The 18,433-nt window shown below is 48.4% G+C and overlaps 1 protein-coding gene across 4 annotated transcripts in view; it reads left to right on the forward strand.

The window, feature by feature from the left end:
* TMC5 (transmembrane channel like 5) overlaps nt 1-18,433 on the forward strand; it is a 102,906-nt gene that overhangs the window by 17,974 nt on the left and 66,499 nt on the right. For all 4 annotated transcript variants that reach the window (XM_070064782.1, XM_070064784.1, XM_070064783.1 and 1 more), the window contains exon 2: nt 16,349-17,093. In XM_070064782.1, the coding sequence (XP_069920883.1) occupies nt 16,411-17,093 (683 nt within the window). In that variant the 5' untranslated portion in view covers nt 16,349-16,410. The remainder of the gene's footprint in view (nt 1-16,348; nt 17,094-18,433) is intronic.

Consider the following 18,433-nt stretch of genomic DNA (forward strand, 5'->3'; position numbering starts at 1 on the left):
CTTGGGGTGATGGCTGTGTGCTGGTTGTCCCCAGCTTGCCTGACTACACGTGTGTGGGAAGTCACGGAACTCTACACCCACACTTTTCTTCCTGGGTTCTGATTGTAAGTCGTGGCCGTCTTGAAGGTTCTGGGTTGGCACTTTGCTCTGTACTTGTTGAAAAAGAGACCATGACAGATTCAGAGAGGACTTGTTAGTACCAACTGAGACTTTATTTAGTTGCTACTTAGAAATGTTGGATGGGTGCAGCTCAGTTCACAATGGCTGAGACAGGGAATCAACCCAGATGCCCACCAACTGGTGACTGATAAAGAAAATGTGGTATACACACATGATGCAATGTTACTCAGCCACAGAACAGATGAAATCCTGTCTTTTGCAACGCAATGGATGCGACTGGAAATCATTATGCTTGGTGAAATAAACCAGTCCCCAAAAGACAAATATCACATGTTTTCTCTGATATGTGGCAGTCAATACAGAATACAAAAAAGTATAGGATTGAAATGGGAAAAAAAAAAAAAAGAAATGTTGAATGGAAATTAAAAAGGAAGGAACTATTGCTGGGAGGAACCTTATTATTTTTTCATGCGGGAAGTTATTTTTTTTTAAACATTTATTTATTTCTTTGAAAGGCAGAGTAACAGAGAGGCAGAAACAGAGAGAGAGAAAGGTCTTCCGTCTGCTGGTTCGCTCCCCAGTTGGCCGCAACAGCCAGAGCTGCACTGATCTGAAGCCAGGAGCCAGGAGCTTCTTCCGGGTCTCCTAGGAGGGTACAGGGGCCCAAGGACTTGGGCCGCCATCTACTGCTTTCCCAGGCCATAGCAGAGAGCTGGATTGGAAGAGGAGCAGTCGGGACTAGAACTGGCGTCCATATGGGATGCTGGCACTGCAGGCGGTGGCTTTACCCTACACCACAGTACCGGCACCTCTCATAGATTTTAATTGTTGAAAAATATCTGATCAGTCAAGTTTCATGATTCGTGAAAATTAGAAGACACTCAGAGTTTGGTGTCTATAATTTGGAACACACACACACACACACACACACATTTAAATAGGTGTTGGTGTTGCCTGTGGCTGCCTTTGCAATTCAGCAGCAAAGCTGAGCAGCTGAAACAGAAATAACGAGGCGCACAAAGCTAAAATTCTGTGTTCCAGTTCTTCGCAGAAGCAGCGTGTTAACCTCGATTGACAGCACGAGCCCAGTGCCAGCTCATAGATCATTTTCAGATCGTGCTAAGGAATGCAGATGAAACTGTGGAAAAGCCACTGAAAAGCTTTGAGCAGAGTTGAAGTGGAGAGAAAGAATTACTGACTTTTTTTTTTTTTTTTTTTGACAGGCAGAGTGGACAGTGAGAGAGAGACAGAGAGAAAGGTCTTCCTTTGCCGTTGGTTCACCCTCCAATGGCCGCCGCGGCCGGCGCACCGCGCTGATCCGATGGCAGGAGCCAGGTGCTCATCCTGGTCTCCCATGGGGTGCAGGGCCCAAGGACTTGGGCCATCCTCCTCTGCCTTCCTGGGCCACAGCAGAGAGCTGGCCTGGAAGAGGGGCAACCGGGACAGAATCTGGCGCCCCGACCGGGACTAGAACCCGGTGTGCTGGCGCCGCAAGGCATAGGATTAGCCTAGTGAGCCCCGGCCAGAATTACTGACTTTTAAAAAAATTTATTTTCTTGGAAGGCACAGAGACAGAAGAACACACACACACATACAGACAGAGATCTTTGGCCACAACAGTTGGGGCTGAGCCAGACCAAAACCTGGAGCCAGGAACTCCAGCTGAGTGTCCCACTTGGTGGCAGGGGCCCAACTACTTGGGTCACATTGGCTGCCTTCCCAGGCACATTAGTGGGGAACCGGAGCAGAAGTGGAACAGCTAGGACTCAAAGCTTGCTCTGATAGGGCACGCCAGTGTCCCGTGCAGTGGCTTAACCTGCTGCACCACAGTGTTGTTCCCTGATATTTCTGTTTTCACCTGTGCCCCCCTGCCCCGTCTGATTTTTCTAGAGCCCTTGAGAAATTCCTTCCTCTGTATCAACAAGGCTGGGCCAGTCTGGAAATGGTTCAGGAAGTTGGTTTTCTAAATGTCCCTTTATTTTTATTGCCATTTATTTTATTGCTGGTGAATGTTCAGCATGTCAATGACAATTTTACTGTGCTTGCTTTGTGACTTTCAGAAAACAGGACACAGCATGGGGCTGGTGTTGCGGTACAGAGGGTTAAGCCACCATTTGCAGTGCCAGCAGCACGTATGGGCACCAGTTCCAGTCCTGGCTGCTCCTCTGCTGACCCAGCCCCCTGCTAATGCTTCTGGGAAAGTAGTGGAGGATGACCCAAGTGCTTGGGCGCCTGCCTTTCACATGGGAGTCCCTGATGGAGTTGAGGCTCCTGGTTTCTCTTTGGCCCAGTCCCAGACATTGTGGCCATCTGGGGACTGAACCAGAAAATCTCTCTCTCTCTCTCTCTCTCTCTCTCTCTCTGTGATTTTGCTTTTCAAATAAATACAATCTTAAAAAAAAAAAAAGACCTCAGTCAACACTGTAGCTAATTTGGATGTATTTTATAGTGTCCCTAGGTTATTTGGAGCCTGGGGGGAAAGGGGATTCACACACTCAGTGGATTCCAGCATCTCCCCCGACACAGTGCTGCAGTATTGGCTTTATTTTTATTTTTATTTTTTGACAGGCAGAGTGGACAGTGAGAGAGAGAGACAGAGAGAAAGGTCTTCCTTTGCCGTTGGTTCACCCTCCAATGGCTGCCACAGCCAGCGCGATAACGAGAGAGAGAGAGAGAGAGAGATTGATTCTATCTGCTGGTTTATTTCCCAAATGGCCACAGCAGCTGGCACTGGGCCAGCCTGAAGCCAGGAGCCAGGAGCTTCATCCAGATCTCCCACATGGATGGTAGAGGCCCAAGCACTTGGGCCATCTTCCACTGCTTTCCCAGACTATTAGCAGGGAGCTGGATCGGAAGTGGAGCAGCCAGGATTCGAATCGGCACCCATATGGGATGCCGGCGCTGCAGGTGGCAGTTTAACCTACTGTGCCACAGCCACAGCCCTGGAAAAGCCCTTTGGGTGTCTTCCTGTGTGAGTCTCAGTTTAACTCCGCCATTCTCAAACTCCTTGGTAGGGTGGAAGAAGGATGATTTTAGTCCCAGAGGTTGCTTCACAGTGCCCGCGGTGGTTTTGGTTGTGGCAGCTTGGGGCAGGTGCACTGGCATTTAATGGACGGAGCCAGGGATGCTGCCAATCATTCCTGTGCTGCCCAGGACAGCCCCTGCACTACCTATGGCGTCTGTAGGCCGAGAGACAGAAAGCTTTGTTTAAATAAATCTTAAAAATAATAATAATAAAAAAGGTGGGCCGTCTGTGGTGTAGTGAGTTAAGCCACTGCCTGCAGCGCCGGCATCCCATATGGCACCGGTTCGAGTCCCAGCTGCTCCACTTCCAATCCTGCTCCCTGAAGTCCTGGGAAAGCAGTGGAGAATGGCCCAGGTACTTGAGCCCCTGCATCCAGGGAGGAGACCCAGATGAAGCCTGGCTCCTGGCTTTGACCTGGGCTAGCCCTGGCTGCTGCAGCTATTTGGGGAGCGAACCAGCAGATGGAAGATCTGTCTCTCTCTCTCTCTCTGCCTCTGTCTGTTCCTCTCTGTCTCTAACTCTGCCTTTCAAATAAATAAGTCCATCTTAAAAAAAAAAAGCTTGTTTAACCGAAGCTGTCCTGCCTCAGTTCTCATTTTTCTGTTGCCTCCTTGCAAACTGCATCGAGAACTGTGACTGGTGTAGTGCAGTGAGAAGGAAGAAGGATCATTTTGGGGTGGTCTTCATTTTGGGGTTGCTGCTTCCTGCAGCTGTTGGAAATTAGTCCAACTACTTGGGGGAACAACTGGGCCACCTCCAGTGAAATTGCAAACACTGAGACCGAGCCAGCCAGCCAACCACTTCTAGGTCTCTGCCTTGGAGAGCTGACTTTTCACAAGTGGGCCCTGGACACTCAGATGGGATGCACCTGCTTTCTGTTTCAAATGGCAAAAGATGAGAAACAGCCTAAGTGTCCACAGGTAGGAGAAGGAGCAGACACAACAGTGTCTGGCCACATAATGGAGCAGCATGCAGCTGTTAAGATGAATAAACTGGGCTGGCGCCACGGCTCACTAGGTTAATCCTCCGCCTGCGGCACCGCCATCCCATATAGGTGCCGGTTCTAGTCCTGGTTGCTCCTCTTCCAGTCCAGCTCTCTGCTGTGGCCCGGGAGGGCAATGGAGGATGGCCCGAGTGCTTGGGCCCTGCACCCACATGGGAGACCAGGAGGAAGCACCTGGCTCCTGGCTTCGGATAGGCACAGCTCTGGCCATAGCAGCCATTCTGGGGAGGGGGGTGAGCCAAGGGAAGGAAGACCTTTCTCTCTCTCTCTCTCTCTCTCTCTCTCTCTCTCTCTGTCTAACTCTATCTGTCAAATAAAAAAAATGAATAAACTTCCAGGCTGACCCATGAACCACTAGTTTTAGCTTCTAGCACAATCAATGTGGGTAGATTGCAAAGCTAATTTTATGTCTAAAATAAAGCAGGTTGCAGAAGTAGATAGGGCATGAAATTTTATATGTAAAACAACTTTACATGCTATATAAATTATTTTTAGTTATCTAGATATAATATAAAATGGTCTTAACTAATATCTAAGATGCCTAATTATATATATATATATAAAAGATTTATTTTTTTATTTGAAAGACAGAGTTACATAAAGTGGTAGAGCCAGAGAGAGAGAGAGAGAGGTCTTCCATCTGCTGGTTTACTCCCCAAATGACCTCAGTGGCTGGAGCTGTGCCGATCTGAAGCCAGGAGCCAGGAGCTTCTTCCAGGTCTCCCATGCAGGTGTAGGGGCCCAAGGACTTGGGCCTTCGTCCACTGCTTTCCCAGGCCATAGCAGAGAGCTGGATCAGAAGTGAAGTGAAGCAGCTGGGTCTCGAACCAGCCCCATATGGGATGCCGGCACTTCAGGCCAGGGTGTTAACCCACTGCACAGCGCCGGCCACTGCCTAATTATATATTAACATGGAATATTTATAGAATATATAGAATATTATATAATATTATTTAAAGTCAATATGTTTATTAACATAAAATCTTTTTTTAAATACTTGTTTATTTGAGAGGCAGAATTACAACGAGAGAGAGAGAGAGGGAGAGAGAGAGATCTTCCATCTTCTGGTTCACTCCCCAAATGGCCAAAATGTAATGATCTGAAGCTAGGAGCCTGGAACTCCACCCAGGTCTCCCGTGTGCATGCAGGGGCCTAAGTACTGGGACCATCTTCTGCTTTCCCAGGTGCATTAGCAGGGAGCTGGGTCGGAAGTGGAGCATCCAGAACTCCAACCAGTACTCATTCTGGCATTGCAGGCAGTGGCTTTACCCGATGCACCACAATACCAACCCCTAAAAAGGGTTTCTAAGAAAGCCTGCTCTATTGTAAGCCAGGTGGATGGTGGCTCATTAGATCCAGCTAAGGGTGTCTGCAGACTCACCTTCATAATTTTGACTGTGGATCTTAACTCTGTACGTATCTTGTATCATTTACCTGGTTGTAAATGCTACTTGGTAGTGTAAAGAAGGCGGCTGGTGCCGCAGCTCAATAGGCTAATCCTCCACCTAGCGGCGCCGGCACACCAGGTTCTAGTCCTGGTCGGGGTGCCGGATTCTGTCCTGGTTGCCCCTCTTCCAGGCCAGCTCTATGCTGTGGCCAGGGAGTGCAGTGGAGGATGGCCCAAGTGCTTGGGCCCTGCACCCCATGGGAGACCAGGAGAAGCACCTGGCTCCTGCCTTTGGATCAGCGCGGTGCGCTGGCCGCAGTGTGCAGGCTGTGGCGGCCATTGGAGGGTGAACCAACGGCAAAGGAAGACCTTTCTCTCTGTCTCTCTCTCTCACTATCCACTCTGCCTGTCAAAAAAAAAAAAAAAAAAAAAAAAAGGCAGAGTTGACGTAGGCTGAAAGTGGACTTTGTTGTGTGTTTTGGCACCGTGAAGGTCACCCCGGTGGCAGATAAGAAGTATGGCTGAGATTAGGAGTTGTTGTCTCCCCTTGTCGCATGCTGGATGATTTCCTGTAATTGGTGCTGATCAGATTCCCTCTTGCGCAAGGCCCTGGCTTCTCTTTCTTGTCTGCCAGGTAATAAATGGCCTCAATGAGCACCATTAACCTTTGGACAGCCCAGAGGCTGCACAGCCACTATCTGCTGACCTGGGTCGGGGCTGGCGATGGGAAAAGGAGATTAGAGACTGAGAACTGGACTGTGATTTTCTGCAGGTACCTGTGGCTCTAAAGCTCCGTGACGTCCCATTGCGTAGATTCCCTATAACCGCCGGCCCCTGTTGATGGGTTTTTGGGCCATTTCCAGCACTTTGCCGTTACCCACAAAGCGTGGCCTGCCAACCCTTAGTGATTCCATGCCCCCGTGTTTTGAGAGATCACTTTGGTGATGCAGACCAGAGCTCGTGGGTGGCTTGCCTGGGCGAGTGCTGACTTGAGTCTGGGAGAACTAAGAGCTGGCACAGAGCCAGGTAAATAGCCCGAATGTGACCTCAGCCATTCTCACACCAGCTGAATGACAGATGCAGGATACTTACAGTGGCTGATTCAAACTGGGAGCCCTGTGACATCAGCCTTAGAAGACACGTCATGGCTTGGGAACGTGTTGGAATTGTTCAAAGAGGGAAGAGAGAAACCCCAGATGGGCTCTCAAAAGGAAGACACAGAGGCCGGCGCCGTGGCTAAATAAGCTAATCCTCCGCCTGCGGCGCCGGCACACCGGGTTCTAGTCCTGGTCGGGGCACCAGATTCTGTCCCGGTTGCCCCTCTTCCAGGCCAGCTCTCTGCTGTGGCCAGGGAGTGCAGTGGAGGATGGCCCAAGTCCTTGGGCACTGCACCCGCATGGGAGACCAGGAGAAGCACCTGGCTCCTGGCTTCAGGTCAGCGGCCATTGGAGGGTGAACCAACAGTAAAGGAAGACCTTTCTCTCTCTCTCTCTCTCTCTCTCTCTCACTGTCCACTCTGGCTGTCAAAAAAAAAAAAAAAAAATTAAAAAAAAAAAAAAAGGAAGACACAGAATACATGGCTCATGGCCTTGACCAAGGAGGTTCAAAAGGAAATAAAAACTATGGGAAAGCAAAGATGGCACCCTCTTTGTGCTTCCTCCAAGCACCAGGCAAGGTCATCCTTTGAGGGAGCAGGATATCTTGTTTGCTTCTCTGGTAGTTAGTGGGAAACAAAGAATAAGGTTCTGAGCCAGGCCCTCCTGTGTCATCTGATGTCAACACGAGATATTTCCTTGTAGTCATTTCCTCCTCTTCCTTCTCTCCCAAGCCTTGCCGTGCGCTTAGCTTTCATTTGTTTTAGGGGTTTGTTCTGGTGCAGGTGATGAAGGTTAGACACTCCACCTGTGCCTGGCCTGTGAAGAAGATACGTCATGTACAGCACCTGTTGAAGATGCTGGAACTGCGAACTGTGCGAGTAGACTTGAAGCTAATTGCTGATCGCATGTAACAGCTGTCTGTCTTTGTGTGTGTGTGAATGTATGTGCATATAGAATATACCTGTGGGTATCTGAGTAACATGCATACATTGGGGGTGTGTATGCAAGGGTACTTCAAAAAAGATCATGGGAAGTGGACTTGAGAAATAAATTTATTTTGATGCAAAAATGTTCAAATCCACACGTACTCATCTGTGTGTGTAAATATATACTCACCCCTCAATGTAGGCTGTGGATTGGTCTCAGGACTCCCCAGGATTACCACAATCTGCACATGCTCAAGACCCTGATGGAAGATGATGCAGTATTTGCACAGAACCTATACACATTGGCCCACATACTCTAACTCGTTTCTAGCTTATTTGTAGTGCCTACTGCAGTTGTCGTTATACTGTACTGTTTAGGGAATAATGACAAGGAGGAAAAGTGTACATGTTCAGTACAGATGTAATTTTTGAAAAAATATTTTCAGGGGTGGACATTTAGCCCAGCAGTTTAGGGGCTGGTTAAGAAGCCCACATCCCGCATTGGGTTACCTGGCTCTGACGCCTGCCTCCAGCTGTCTGCTAATGTGGAGCCTGGGGGGCACTCAGGTGATGGCTCCAGTAATTAGCTTCCTGTCAATCAAGTGGGAAACCTGGATTGAGGTCCTGGCTCCCAGGTTAGGTCACGGCCCATCCCTGGCTTTTGCAGGTGTTTGGTTAATGAACGCAACTTCTATCACCTGCAGCGGAACAAACCCCTAAACAAATGAAAGCTAAGCGCACAGCAAGGCTTGGGAGAGAAGGAAGAGGAGGAAATGACTACAAGGAAATATCTCGTGTTGACATCAGATGATTCAGGAGGGCCTGGCTCAGAACCTTATTCTTCGTTTCCCACTAACTACCGGATGTGAGATTTTCTGTCTCCCTGTTTCTATCTCTGCCTCTCAAATAAACAGATAACCTTTTGAAAAATACATTTTTAATCCATAATTAGTTGAACCCGTGGGCAGAACCTATAGATATTGAGGGCCAACTGTACATCTGAAGGCTCCTCCAAGATTTTATGAGAAATGCGTATTATGAAAAATTATGCGTAGGCGGCCAGCGCTGTTGTTTAGTGGGTTAACGCCCTGGCCTGAAGCGCTGGCATCCCATATGGGCACCGGTTTGAGATCTGGCTCCTCCACTTCCGATCCAGCTTTCTGCTATGGCCTGGGAAAGCAGAACAAGGTGGCCCAGGTCCTTGGGCCCCTGCATCCACATGAGACACCCTGGCTCCTGGCTTTGCATCAATGCAGCTCTGGCCGTTGCAGCCAACTGGGGAAGTGTAACATCGGATGGAAGACCTCTCTCTCTCTCTCTCTCTGCCCCTCCTCTCTTTGTGTAACTCTGACTTTCAAATAAATAAATAATAAATCTTTTTTAAAAAAGAAAAATTATGCATAGGTTTTGAAATTTTTCTGCCCAAATAAACTCCTGCTAACTTGCTACAACATGGCTGAAGAGGATCCAGATGGACGCACTTAGAAGGATAAGCCACTCTGGGAAAGAGCCCCTATCAGAGTAATTGGAATTCTGTTAAAATTCTGCATCAAATTTATGACGAAGCTTGGGTGGAAGAATGATGAAATCCACGATGGTTTAAGAAGAACTTATGGGACAGTGCTCCCAAAGAAGCTGGCAGTTTTCAAGTGAATTACTACTTTTAAGAAGGGACGAGGTTGGGGCCGGCACTGGGGCGTAGTAGGTTAAGCTTCTATCTGCAGCACTGGCATCCCATAGGGGCGCTGGTTCAAATCCCAGCTGCTCCACTTCTGATTCAGCTCTCTGCTAAGGCCTGGGAAAGCAGTGGAGGATGGCCCAAGTGCCTGGCCCCTGCACCCACATGGGAGACTTGGAAGAAGCTCCTGGTTTTGGATCAGCCCAGTTCTGGCCACCACGGCCATTTGGGGAGTGAACCAGTGGTTCACTGTCTCTCCCCCTCTTTTTCTGTAACTCCACCTCTCAAATAAATAAATAAATAAATATATAAAAGAAGGGACGAGACAACATTGAAGATGAAGCCTGCAGGAACAGACCGTCCACATTGACTTGCTAGGAAAAAATTCATCTTATTTGTTGGCCCTAACTGAAGAGAATCAACTATTAACAGAAGAAATAATGACAACTCTGTAGGTGTCTCCGTTGGTTCAGTTTGCACAGTTCCGACGGAAAAGTTCACGTTGACAAAGCTGTTGTGCCCAGATCAGCTGCAGACCGGAGCAGAACGTTCTGTGGACATTTTTGAAGTAGAAAGAGTGTTGTAGCACAATGGGTTAAGCCGCCCCTTGGGATGCCTACCTCCCACACTGGAGTGGCAGTTTAAGCTTCTAATCCAGCTTCCTGCTGATGCTTCTGGAGAGGTGGGAGATGATGGCTCAAATGCTTGTGCCCCTGCACCCATGTAGAAGACCCAGATGGCACTCCTGGTCCCTGGCTCTCACCTGCTGTAGCCCAGGCTATTATGGCATTTGGGGAGTGAACCAGAGGATAGGAGATCAGTAGCAGTCTCTCTCTCTCTCGTAGATGAAAGAATAAATAAACATTTTTGGAAAGAAGTAGGACCAAGATGTTGAAGTGTTGCTTCAAAGAGTTGTGACAGGATAAATCGTGGCCTGACCAGCGCAGCAGTCCTGAGGACAAAGTACAATCGGGACAATGGCTTTGGGCTACAAAGATGTGAAAGTGAGCTGACCGTCTCTGCTATGGCCTGGGAAAGCAGTAGAAGATGACCCAAGTCCTTGGGCCCCTGTGCCTATGTGGGAGACCCAGAAGAAGCTCCTGGCTCCTGGCTTCGGATTGGCACAGCTCCAGCCACTGCAGCCATCTGGGGAGCTAGCGGATGGAAGACCTCTCTCTCTCTCCCTCTCTGCCTCTCCTTCTGTGTAACTCTGACTTTCAAATAAATAATAAATAAACTTTTAAAAAAATAAGAAGGTTACTGGGGTTTATACTATGCATAAATAAAAACAGTGATAGTTAAAGATTTCTTTCAGTGAGGACTTCCTTAGCGCTGGCTGCTTTGTGTGCCTTATCCTGTCTATTCTTAACAACGGCCTTCTGTGATGTTATGAGATATTACTCATACCATTAGCATCACGTGAGGGAGAAAACAGACTCAGAAGGGTTCAGTGACTCGCCCACGACCAGGCATCCAGCAAATGGGCACTAAACTCGGGTCTTCCTGATGCCAAGGGCTGGTTCCTAACCACTGTCCTTTCACCACGTGGCATCGACGGATGATTCAGTTCAGTTCATGGGTCTGGGCATCGCCTAGCTTTCTGTCTCCTTTAACCCCAATTTTCTGAGATTTAAATATAGTATAAGAAAATTGGAGGGGCCAGCGTTGTGGTGTAGTGGGTTAAGCTGCTGCCTGAGACCTCGGGATCCCCTATGGGTACTGGTTTGAGTTCCTGCTTCTCCACTTCCTAATCCAACTCCCTGCTCATGCTCCTGGGGAACAGCGGAGGATGGTCCAAGTATCTGCCCACCCCCCCCATGTAGAGGCCTGGAGAAAGCTCCTGGCTCCTTGCTTTGTCCTGACCCAGCCCCAGCTGTTCTGGCCATTTGGAGAGTGAACCAGTGGGAGGAAGATCGATCAATCTCTCTTTCTCCCTCCCTCCTTCCCTCCCTCACCCCCTCTCTCTAACTCTTCCTTTCTAATAAATAAATAAATGTTTTTTTAAAAAAAGAAAATTGGAAGTACTTGTGAGCCAAAGTATATTTTTCAAAGGATATAATTGTCCTTTGTCAAAACAGAAGTTTTTATAATATGGCATTTGGTTTTGGTGTTTTGTGCTCTTTTTCTTTTTATAATTAGGAGCAATGTATTTACAGAGATGAGCCAAATTATTTTTGTAAAAAAAATTAAACCTATCCTTTAATTCCATTTTCTATGAACTTTTAAATGTACCCTCATAAATATACACCTTTAAAACTTATTTATTTGGGGGCCGGTGCTGAGGCACAGTGGATTAATGCCCTGGCCTGAGGTGCCTGCATCCCATGTGGGTGCTGGTTCTAGACCTGGCTGCTCTACTTCCAATCCGGCTCTCTGCTATGGCCTGGGAAAGCAGTGGGGGATGGCCCAAGTCTTTGGGCCCCTGTACTCACGTGGGAGACCCGGAGGAGACTCCTGGCTTTGGATCGGGGCAGCTCTAGCCATTGCGGCCAATTGGGGAGTGGACCATCGGATGGAAGACCTCTCTCTCTCTGCCTCTCCTCTCTGTGTAACTCTGACTTGCAAATAAATACATCTTAAAAAAATAAAATAAAATGTATTTATTTGGAGTGCAGTGGAGGATGGCCCAAGTACTTGGGCCCTGCATCCCATGGGAGACCAGGAGAAGCACCTGGCTCCTGCCTTCGGATAGGCGCGGTGCGCCGGCCGCAGCACGCCAGCTGCGGTGGCCATTGGAGGGTGAACCAACGGCAAAGGAAGAGCTTTCTCTCTGTCTCTCACTGTCCACTCTGCCTGTCAAAAAAAATTTTTTTTATTTATTTGGTATGTGGGGGGGAGTCCCACCTGGTGGTTCATGCCCAGGTATCTACAACGGCAGGCTGGGACTGCGCTACAGCCAAAGCCAAGAGCCAGGAATTCAATCTGATCTCCCTTGTGAGTAGCAGGTACCCAAGTCTTGAGCCATCACTGCCTCCTAAGGTCTGCAGTAGCAGGAAACTGGCATCAGGAGCCAACTGGGAATTGAACCCAAGCACTCTGATACCGGATGCAGGTATCTTAACTGCTTTTTTTGTTTAAAGATTTATTTATTTTATTTAAAAGGCAGAGAGAGAGAGAGAGAGAGAGAGTCTTCCATCTGCTAGTTCTCTCCCCAGATGACTGCATTGGCCAGGACTGGGCCAGGCTGAAGCTAGGTAGGCTGAAACTCCATCTGGGTCTCCTACGAGGGTGCAGGGGCCCAAGCACTTGGACCATCTTCCGCTGCCTTCCCAGGCCATCAGCAGGGAGCTGGATCGGAAGTGGAGCAGCCGGGAATTGAACCATTGCCCATGTGGGCTTGCCTGTGTGGCAGGTGGCAGCTTAGACCACTACACCACAATGCTGGCCCCAGGCGTCTTAACTTCTAGGCTGAACACCTGCATCTGGAACATTGTTCAGTGTACAACTTGATGAAGTTTTATACTCATATATATCTGTATACCCACATAACGACTGCATGAGGTCCCCGCTGAGCCCTCCGGAGATTCCCTCATGGCGATCCCCGGCCACTCTCTCGGCCTCCCTTCCCCAGGGTATCTGCTAGTGTGGCTCCTATCACCATTTACCACTTGTTCATGAACTTGGATCAGTGGTGTCCAGGATGTACTGCTCTGTGTCTGACACTTTTCTCTCCTGCAACAGCTGTGAGATTGATCCATTTCCTTGCATGGTCAGCCTTTGCTACTGCTGTGTTGTATTTCATGGTGCAGATATCCACAGTGTGTTTACTGATTCTGTTGTTGAATGACATTTGTGTTGTTTCCAATTTTTGGCTCTTATACAACACTGTTTCTTTGAACATTTTTGTTGTCCTCTGGTAGATAAACTCATTTCTCTTGGGCTGGAGGAGCTGTATCTATTTTCAATTTCTTAAAGTTACTGGGCATAACTCAGTTTGTTCAGTGCAGTAGGTTGGGTTTTGGTAGACTGTGGACATTCCTAAAATATGAATATATTAATTCTTAGGCTTAGAACACAAGTGTATGAATGGGTTAAATTTCTATGTTATAAAAATAATTTGCAATAAATCATGGTGATTAGTCTTCCTATAATTACAGCTCATTTGTACAGATGTCCCAGTTGCTGGAACTCAATGTGTTAGTCAGAGTTCACCTGCAAATGGCAGAAACCCAATTCAAGCTAACTTCCTTGAGAGAGAGAGAGTGTAAGTGCTCAAGTATCCAGTGTTTGCTGCCCTCCAGTACAGTTAGATCAGGTGCCTCCATGATGTCAGCAGCGTTTGGTCCTTCTTTATATCTACCTGTTGGCTCTGTTCTCCCTGGTGCCTTAGGCAAGCTTTCTCCACTGGTGACCAGTGGCAGTGTCCAGCCTAAATGTTCTAGCTCCAGCTGTAGCAGGGAGAAAGCCTCCCTCTTTCCTGTAGTTCTGATAAAATTCCCAGAGTTGACTTTCACTGGCTTTGACCGGGTTATGTGCCCTGAGCCAATCCCGTCGCCAGAGGGACACAATTCTGACTAGTCATATGGTTACACCTGGCCCACGGAGCTGAGGAAGGAATGTTACCTCAAAAAAGAGAAATGGGGCCGGTGCCTTGGCTCACTAGGCTAATCCTCCACCTGCGGCGCCAGCACACCGGGTTCTAGTCCTGGTCGGGGCGCCGGATTCTGTCCCGGTTGCCATTCTTCCAGGCCAGCTCTCTGCTGTGGCCCGGGAGTGCAGTGGAGGATGGCTCAGGTCCTTGGGCCCTGCACCCCATGGGAGACCAGGATAAGTACCTGGCTCCTGCCATCGGATCAGCGTGGTGTGCCGGCCACAGTGCACCGGCCGCGGCGGCCATTGGAGGGTGAACCAATGGCAAAGGAAGACCTTTCTCTCTGCCTCTCTCTCTCACTGTCCACTCTGCCTGTCAAAAAATAATAAATAAATAAATAAATAAATAAAGAGAGAGAGAGAAATGGGTGCTGAGCAGGGTCAAAATAAAGAAAACAGACTTCTATGCCAGAAAATATAGTTGGGAAATGAACATTCTGAGACTACAGGTCATGGCAAACAGTTAATACTTTTAAAAAAGATTTTATTTATTTATTTGAAAGGTGGAGTTACAGAGAGAGGGAGAGACAGAGAGAGAGAGGTCTTCCATCCACTGGTTCACTCCCTAGATGGCTGCAACGGCTGGAGCTGGGCCAATCTGAATCCAGGAGCCAGGAGCTTCTTCCGGGTCTCCCATGTGGGTGCAGGGGCCCAAGCACTTGGATCATCTTCTATGGCTTTCCTAGGCCATAGCAGAGAGCTGGATTGGAAGAAGAGCATCAGGGACATGAACCAGCGTTTGTATGGAATGTCAGCCCTGCAGGCAGAGGCTTAGCCTACTATGCTACAACGTGGGCCCCAAAAGGTTAATGTCTGTAGCTTGATGACTCAAAAAGTCTAACCCTTATTGACATAGAGATAACAGAGATAAATTTGTAGAAGTTGGCTGAGGTTTAAAAATGTTCTATTTCCTTCTTTCAAAGCCATCACCCTCCTTCTAATCCTGCTGTTTGAAACAATGGAGATAGGTTTGCCTTTTGCGTTCCTTACTTCTCACCCTTCCCATGTTGGGTCAGCAGATAAATCCGATCGAGTCTTCCTTTAACTTTTCTCATTTGCTTGTTATTTTTCCCCTGTATTTGCACTGATGCCACAGCAGCAGCTCAGGCCTTGGTGGGCCTAGTGAAATGTGAGCACCTCTTCCCCAGGAAACCTGGTGCAGCTTCTGGAGGACGGGCTCGGGTTCTGTGCCCATCGGTGAGCCTAGCCCCATAGCTGTGGGATGCTGGACACGCATTGGCCAGGCCTGGGTCGTGTGTCCATCTGGGAGCTGGCCAGGAATACAACCAACCTTCTCTGTATCACTCGATCTGAGAGTGGGGTAAGAAAAGGTGCTCAAAGGAAAAGCAGGAAGTCCATGACAAAAGAAGAGAAAATGAGCAGTAGGCAAGTCAACACAACAGAGAGGCAGCAACCGTAGATACTTAAACCACATGATGGGGCCGGTGCCGTGGCTCGCTTGGTTAATCCTCCGCCTGTGGCACTGGCATCCCATATGGGCGCCGGGTTCTAGTTCCGGTTGCTCTTCTTCCAGGCCAACTCTCTGCTGTGGCCCTGGGAAGGCAGTGGAGGATGGCCCAAGTGCTTGGGCCCCCACACCCGCATGGGAGACCAGGAGGAAGCACCTGGCTTTGGATCAGTGAGTGCAGCGCCAGCCATGGCAGCCATTTGGGGAGTGAACCAATGGAAGGAAAATCTTTCTCTCTGTCTCTCTCACTCACTTTCTATAACTCTACCTGTCAAATAAAAAAAAAAAAACAAACACACATGACTTCCGATCTGAAAGTACACCAAAATGTATATATTAGACATCATGGAACTCATAAAATCGGATTTTCAAACTGGAAGGGATTACAGCAGTTTTCTCCTTACTTTGTTTCCATTAGCCGTTCTTTGTGCACGCATACCGCTTTGTGCCCTGAGCCCTGGAGCCCTAGTGTAATCAACATGTCCCAAAAGTCCTTGTTCCTTCCCGGCCTTCAGCGCATCATTCCCCTCCCCCTCAACTGGGGAAATTCATTGTTCAGGAGATGAGCCTGGCTGCCTGCATCCAAGATCCAAAAAAACAGTGGTTTCAGCAAATGAGTTTATTTCTCCCTTCCCTGGTAGGGATGCTGGCTGTGCTCCGGGAGGGCACCAGCAACCAGGGCTCCTTCTTTCTGTTGTGACACTAACTCTGCAGGCAGTGCTGCCTTGGCGTGCATGGTCCAAGATGGCGCACCAGCAGTTCCCCATCCCAGCCCCCAGGGAAGTAAGAAGACTGAGAAGGGGAGGGAGAACCCCGTTCTGTTAACAGCACAGCCTGGAAGTCATGTCTGTTGCCTCTGCCCACATCCCATTGACCACCCTCCTGTCCAGGACTAGGTGCACGGAAGGCTGGGAAATGAGTCTTCATTCTGGGCAGCTGGGGATGCGGCCACGGGAGAGAGGAGAACAGACTCTAGAAGACAAGCATCGTTGTTTGCAGAGCAGAGAGCAGAAAATTCCTGACTTGTCCTTTTTTTTTTTTTTTTTTTTTCCAGGTTAAATACAAAGCTTTGCAAGTGACTGCAAATGTGGGACTATTTTAACACTCTGTCCCAGCATGTCTGCCTTCTACAGGAATAAAGGCTATGTGGAAACTCCAGCTTATTCTGGCCACTCGGGCTCTCAGAACTACACAAGGGGGTATTCGAGCACTCAGGATTATCTGGATTTTCCAGATCCTCTGAATAATCCAGACTACCCCAGTGCCAGCAGTAGTCCGTCCTCTGCAGGTTCTAGAACAAGTCCAGACTACCTTCTGTCTCTGCCAGAGCCAGATTACAGTGACTCTCAGAGCAGTCCATACCACCGCGACTCATCCAGAGATTTGGACTACCGTGGATCTCAACGGAATCCTGAGTTTGCAGGTTCCAGAAGCAACGGGAACTATGAAGGCTCTAGAACAAGTCCAGATTATCTTGTCTCCTTGGGAGAACCAGACTACCCTGGAGCCCAGGGCACCTTTGACTCACCCATCCCCAGAGCCAATTCCAACCTTCTAGGATCCAGAAAGAATTTGGAATATGCTGGTTCCAGAGTCAACCCATCCACGCGATCTCTGGGACAGCCTGATTACCCAGGTGCTGAGAATCAACCCGGCTCTTCACACTTTTTAGGGAAGCCAGACTATCTTGTTGCTGAGAACGTCCAGAACTCTCCCGCCTTTTGGGGGAACCCTGATTACCCAGGTGCTGAGGATGGTCAGGATTATGGCTCTTCTGATACCCCGGAAGTGACCAGAAGGTAAGTTCAGGCACCTCCTCATTGGTGGTGGGGCTGCGCCATCATCAAGTCAATGGAACTTGACTTTAGTTAGGGGCATGTGATGGTTTCTATAACCTCAAGTTGGTAACACCGGCCATGGGCACCCAGCCTCCGGCTGCAGGCTGTTATCTGAACCCAGTCGCTCATCACCTCTTGCCTGGATCTCTTCCCAACTTTCCTGTCTCCCTCCTGATCCAGTACCTGGAAGAGCCCGTTATGTGGATTGCCAGTGACATTTGGGTTAAGACTGCACAATCATGAATCCAAACATCCTAGACAGAATCACATCAACTCACAGATTTTTAACATGAAAATCTTTTTTAAATTTATTTTTTAAAAAATTCATTTATTTAAAAGGCAGAGTTACAGAGGGGGAGAGAGAGAGAGAGAGAGGAGAGAGAGAGAGAGAAATATTCCATCCACTGGTTCACTCCCCAAGTGGCTGCAATGGCTGAAACTGAGCCAATGCAAAGCCAGGAGCTTCTTCTGTGTCTCCCTCGTAGGTGCAGGGTAAGCACTTGGGCCACCTTCCACTACTTTCCCAGGCCATAGCAGAGAGCTGAATCAGAAGTGGAGCATCTGGGACTCAAACTGGCACTCATATGGGATGCTGTGTTGTTGGCGGAGGCTTAACCTACTATGCCACAGTGCCAGCTCCTCATGAACATATTTTGAAAGTCTAACTCTTTGAAGTCAGTGTAATTTCTCAATTTTTAAAAGATTTTTTATCTATTTATTTGACAGGTGGAGTTACAGACAGTGAGAGAAAGAGAGATAGAAAGGTCTTCCTTCTGTTGGTTCATCCCCCAAATGGCCGCTATGGCTGGCGTGCTGTGCTGATCTGAAGCCAGGAGCCAGGTGCTTCCTCCTGGTCTCCCTTTCGGGTGCAGGGCCCAAGCACTTGGGCCATCCTCCACTGCCTTCCCGGGCCACAGCAGAGAGCTGGACTGGAAGAGGAGCAACTGGGACTAGAACTGGCACCCATATGGGATGCCAGGGTGCCGCAGGTGGAGGATTAACCTAGTGCCAAGGTGCCGGCTCCTCAATTTGTGTTTTATACAAGATGATTGAGCCACTCCTACCTTTTTCTACTTTCATTTTTATTTTTCCAAAATAATTGTCACCAGAATCGATTACTTTTCAGGTAAACATTACTGCAGACTTGATTTATCAATCAGTGTTTTTATTTTCATTAAATTTTTCTTATTATACTTCATCATTGTCAGCATTCCTTTAAAGCCAATTGAAATTTTATTTTCACTTTATTTGAAATACAGGGAGACAGGCATAGACATAAGGAAATCTTCCATCTGCTGGTT

Source organism: Oryctolagus cuniculus, chromosome 19, assembly GCF_964237555.1.
Source record: "Oryctolagus cuniculus chromosome 19, mOryCun1.1, whole genome shotgun sequence".
Taxonomy (NCBI): Eukaryota; Metazoa; Chordata; class Mammalia; order Lagomorpha; family Leporidae; genus Oryctolagus; species Oryctolagus cuniculus.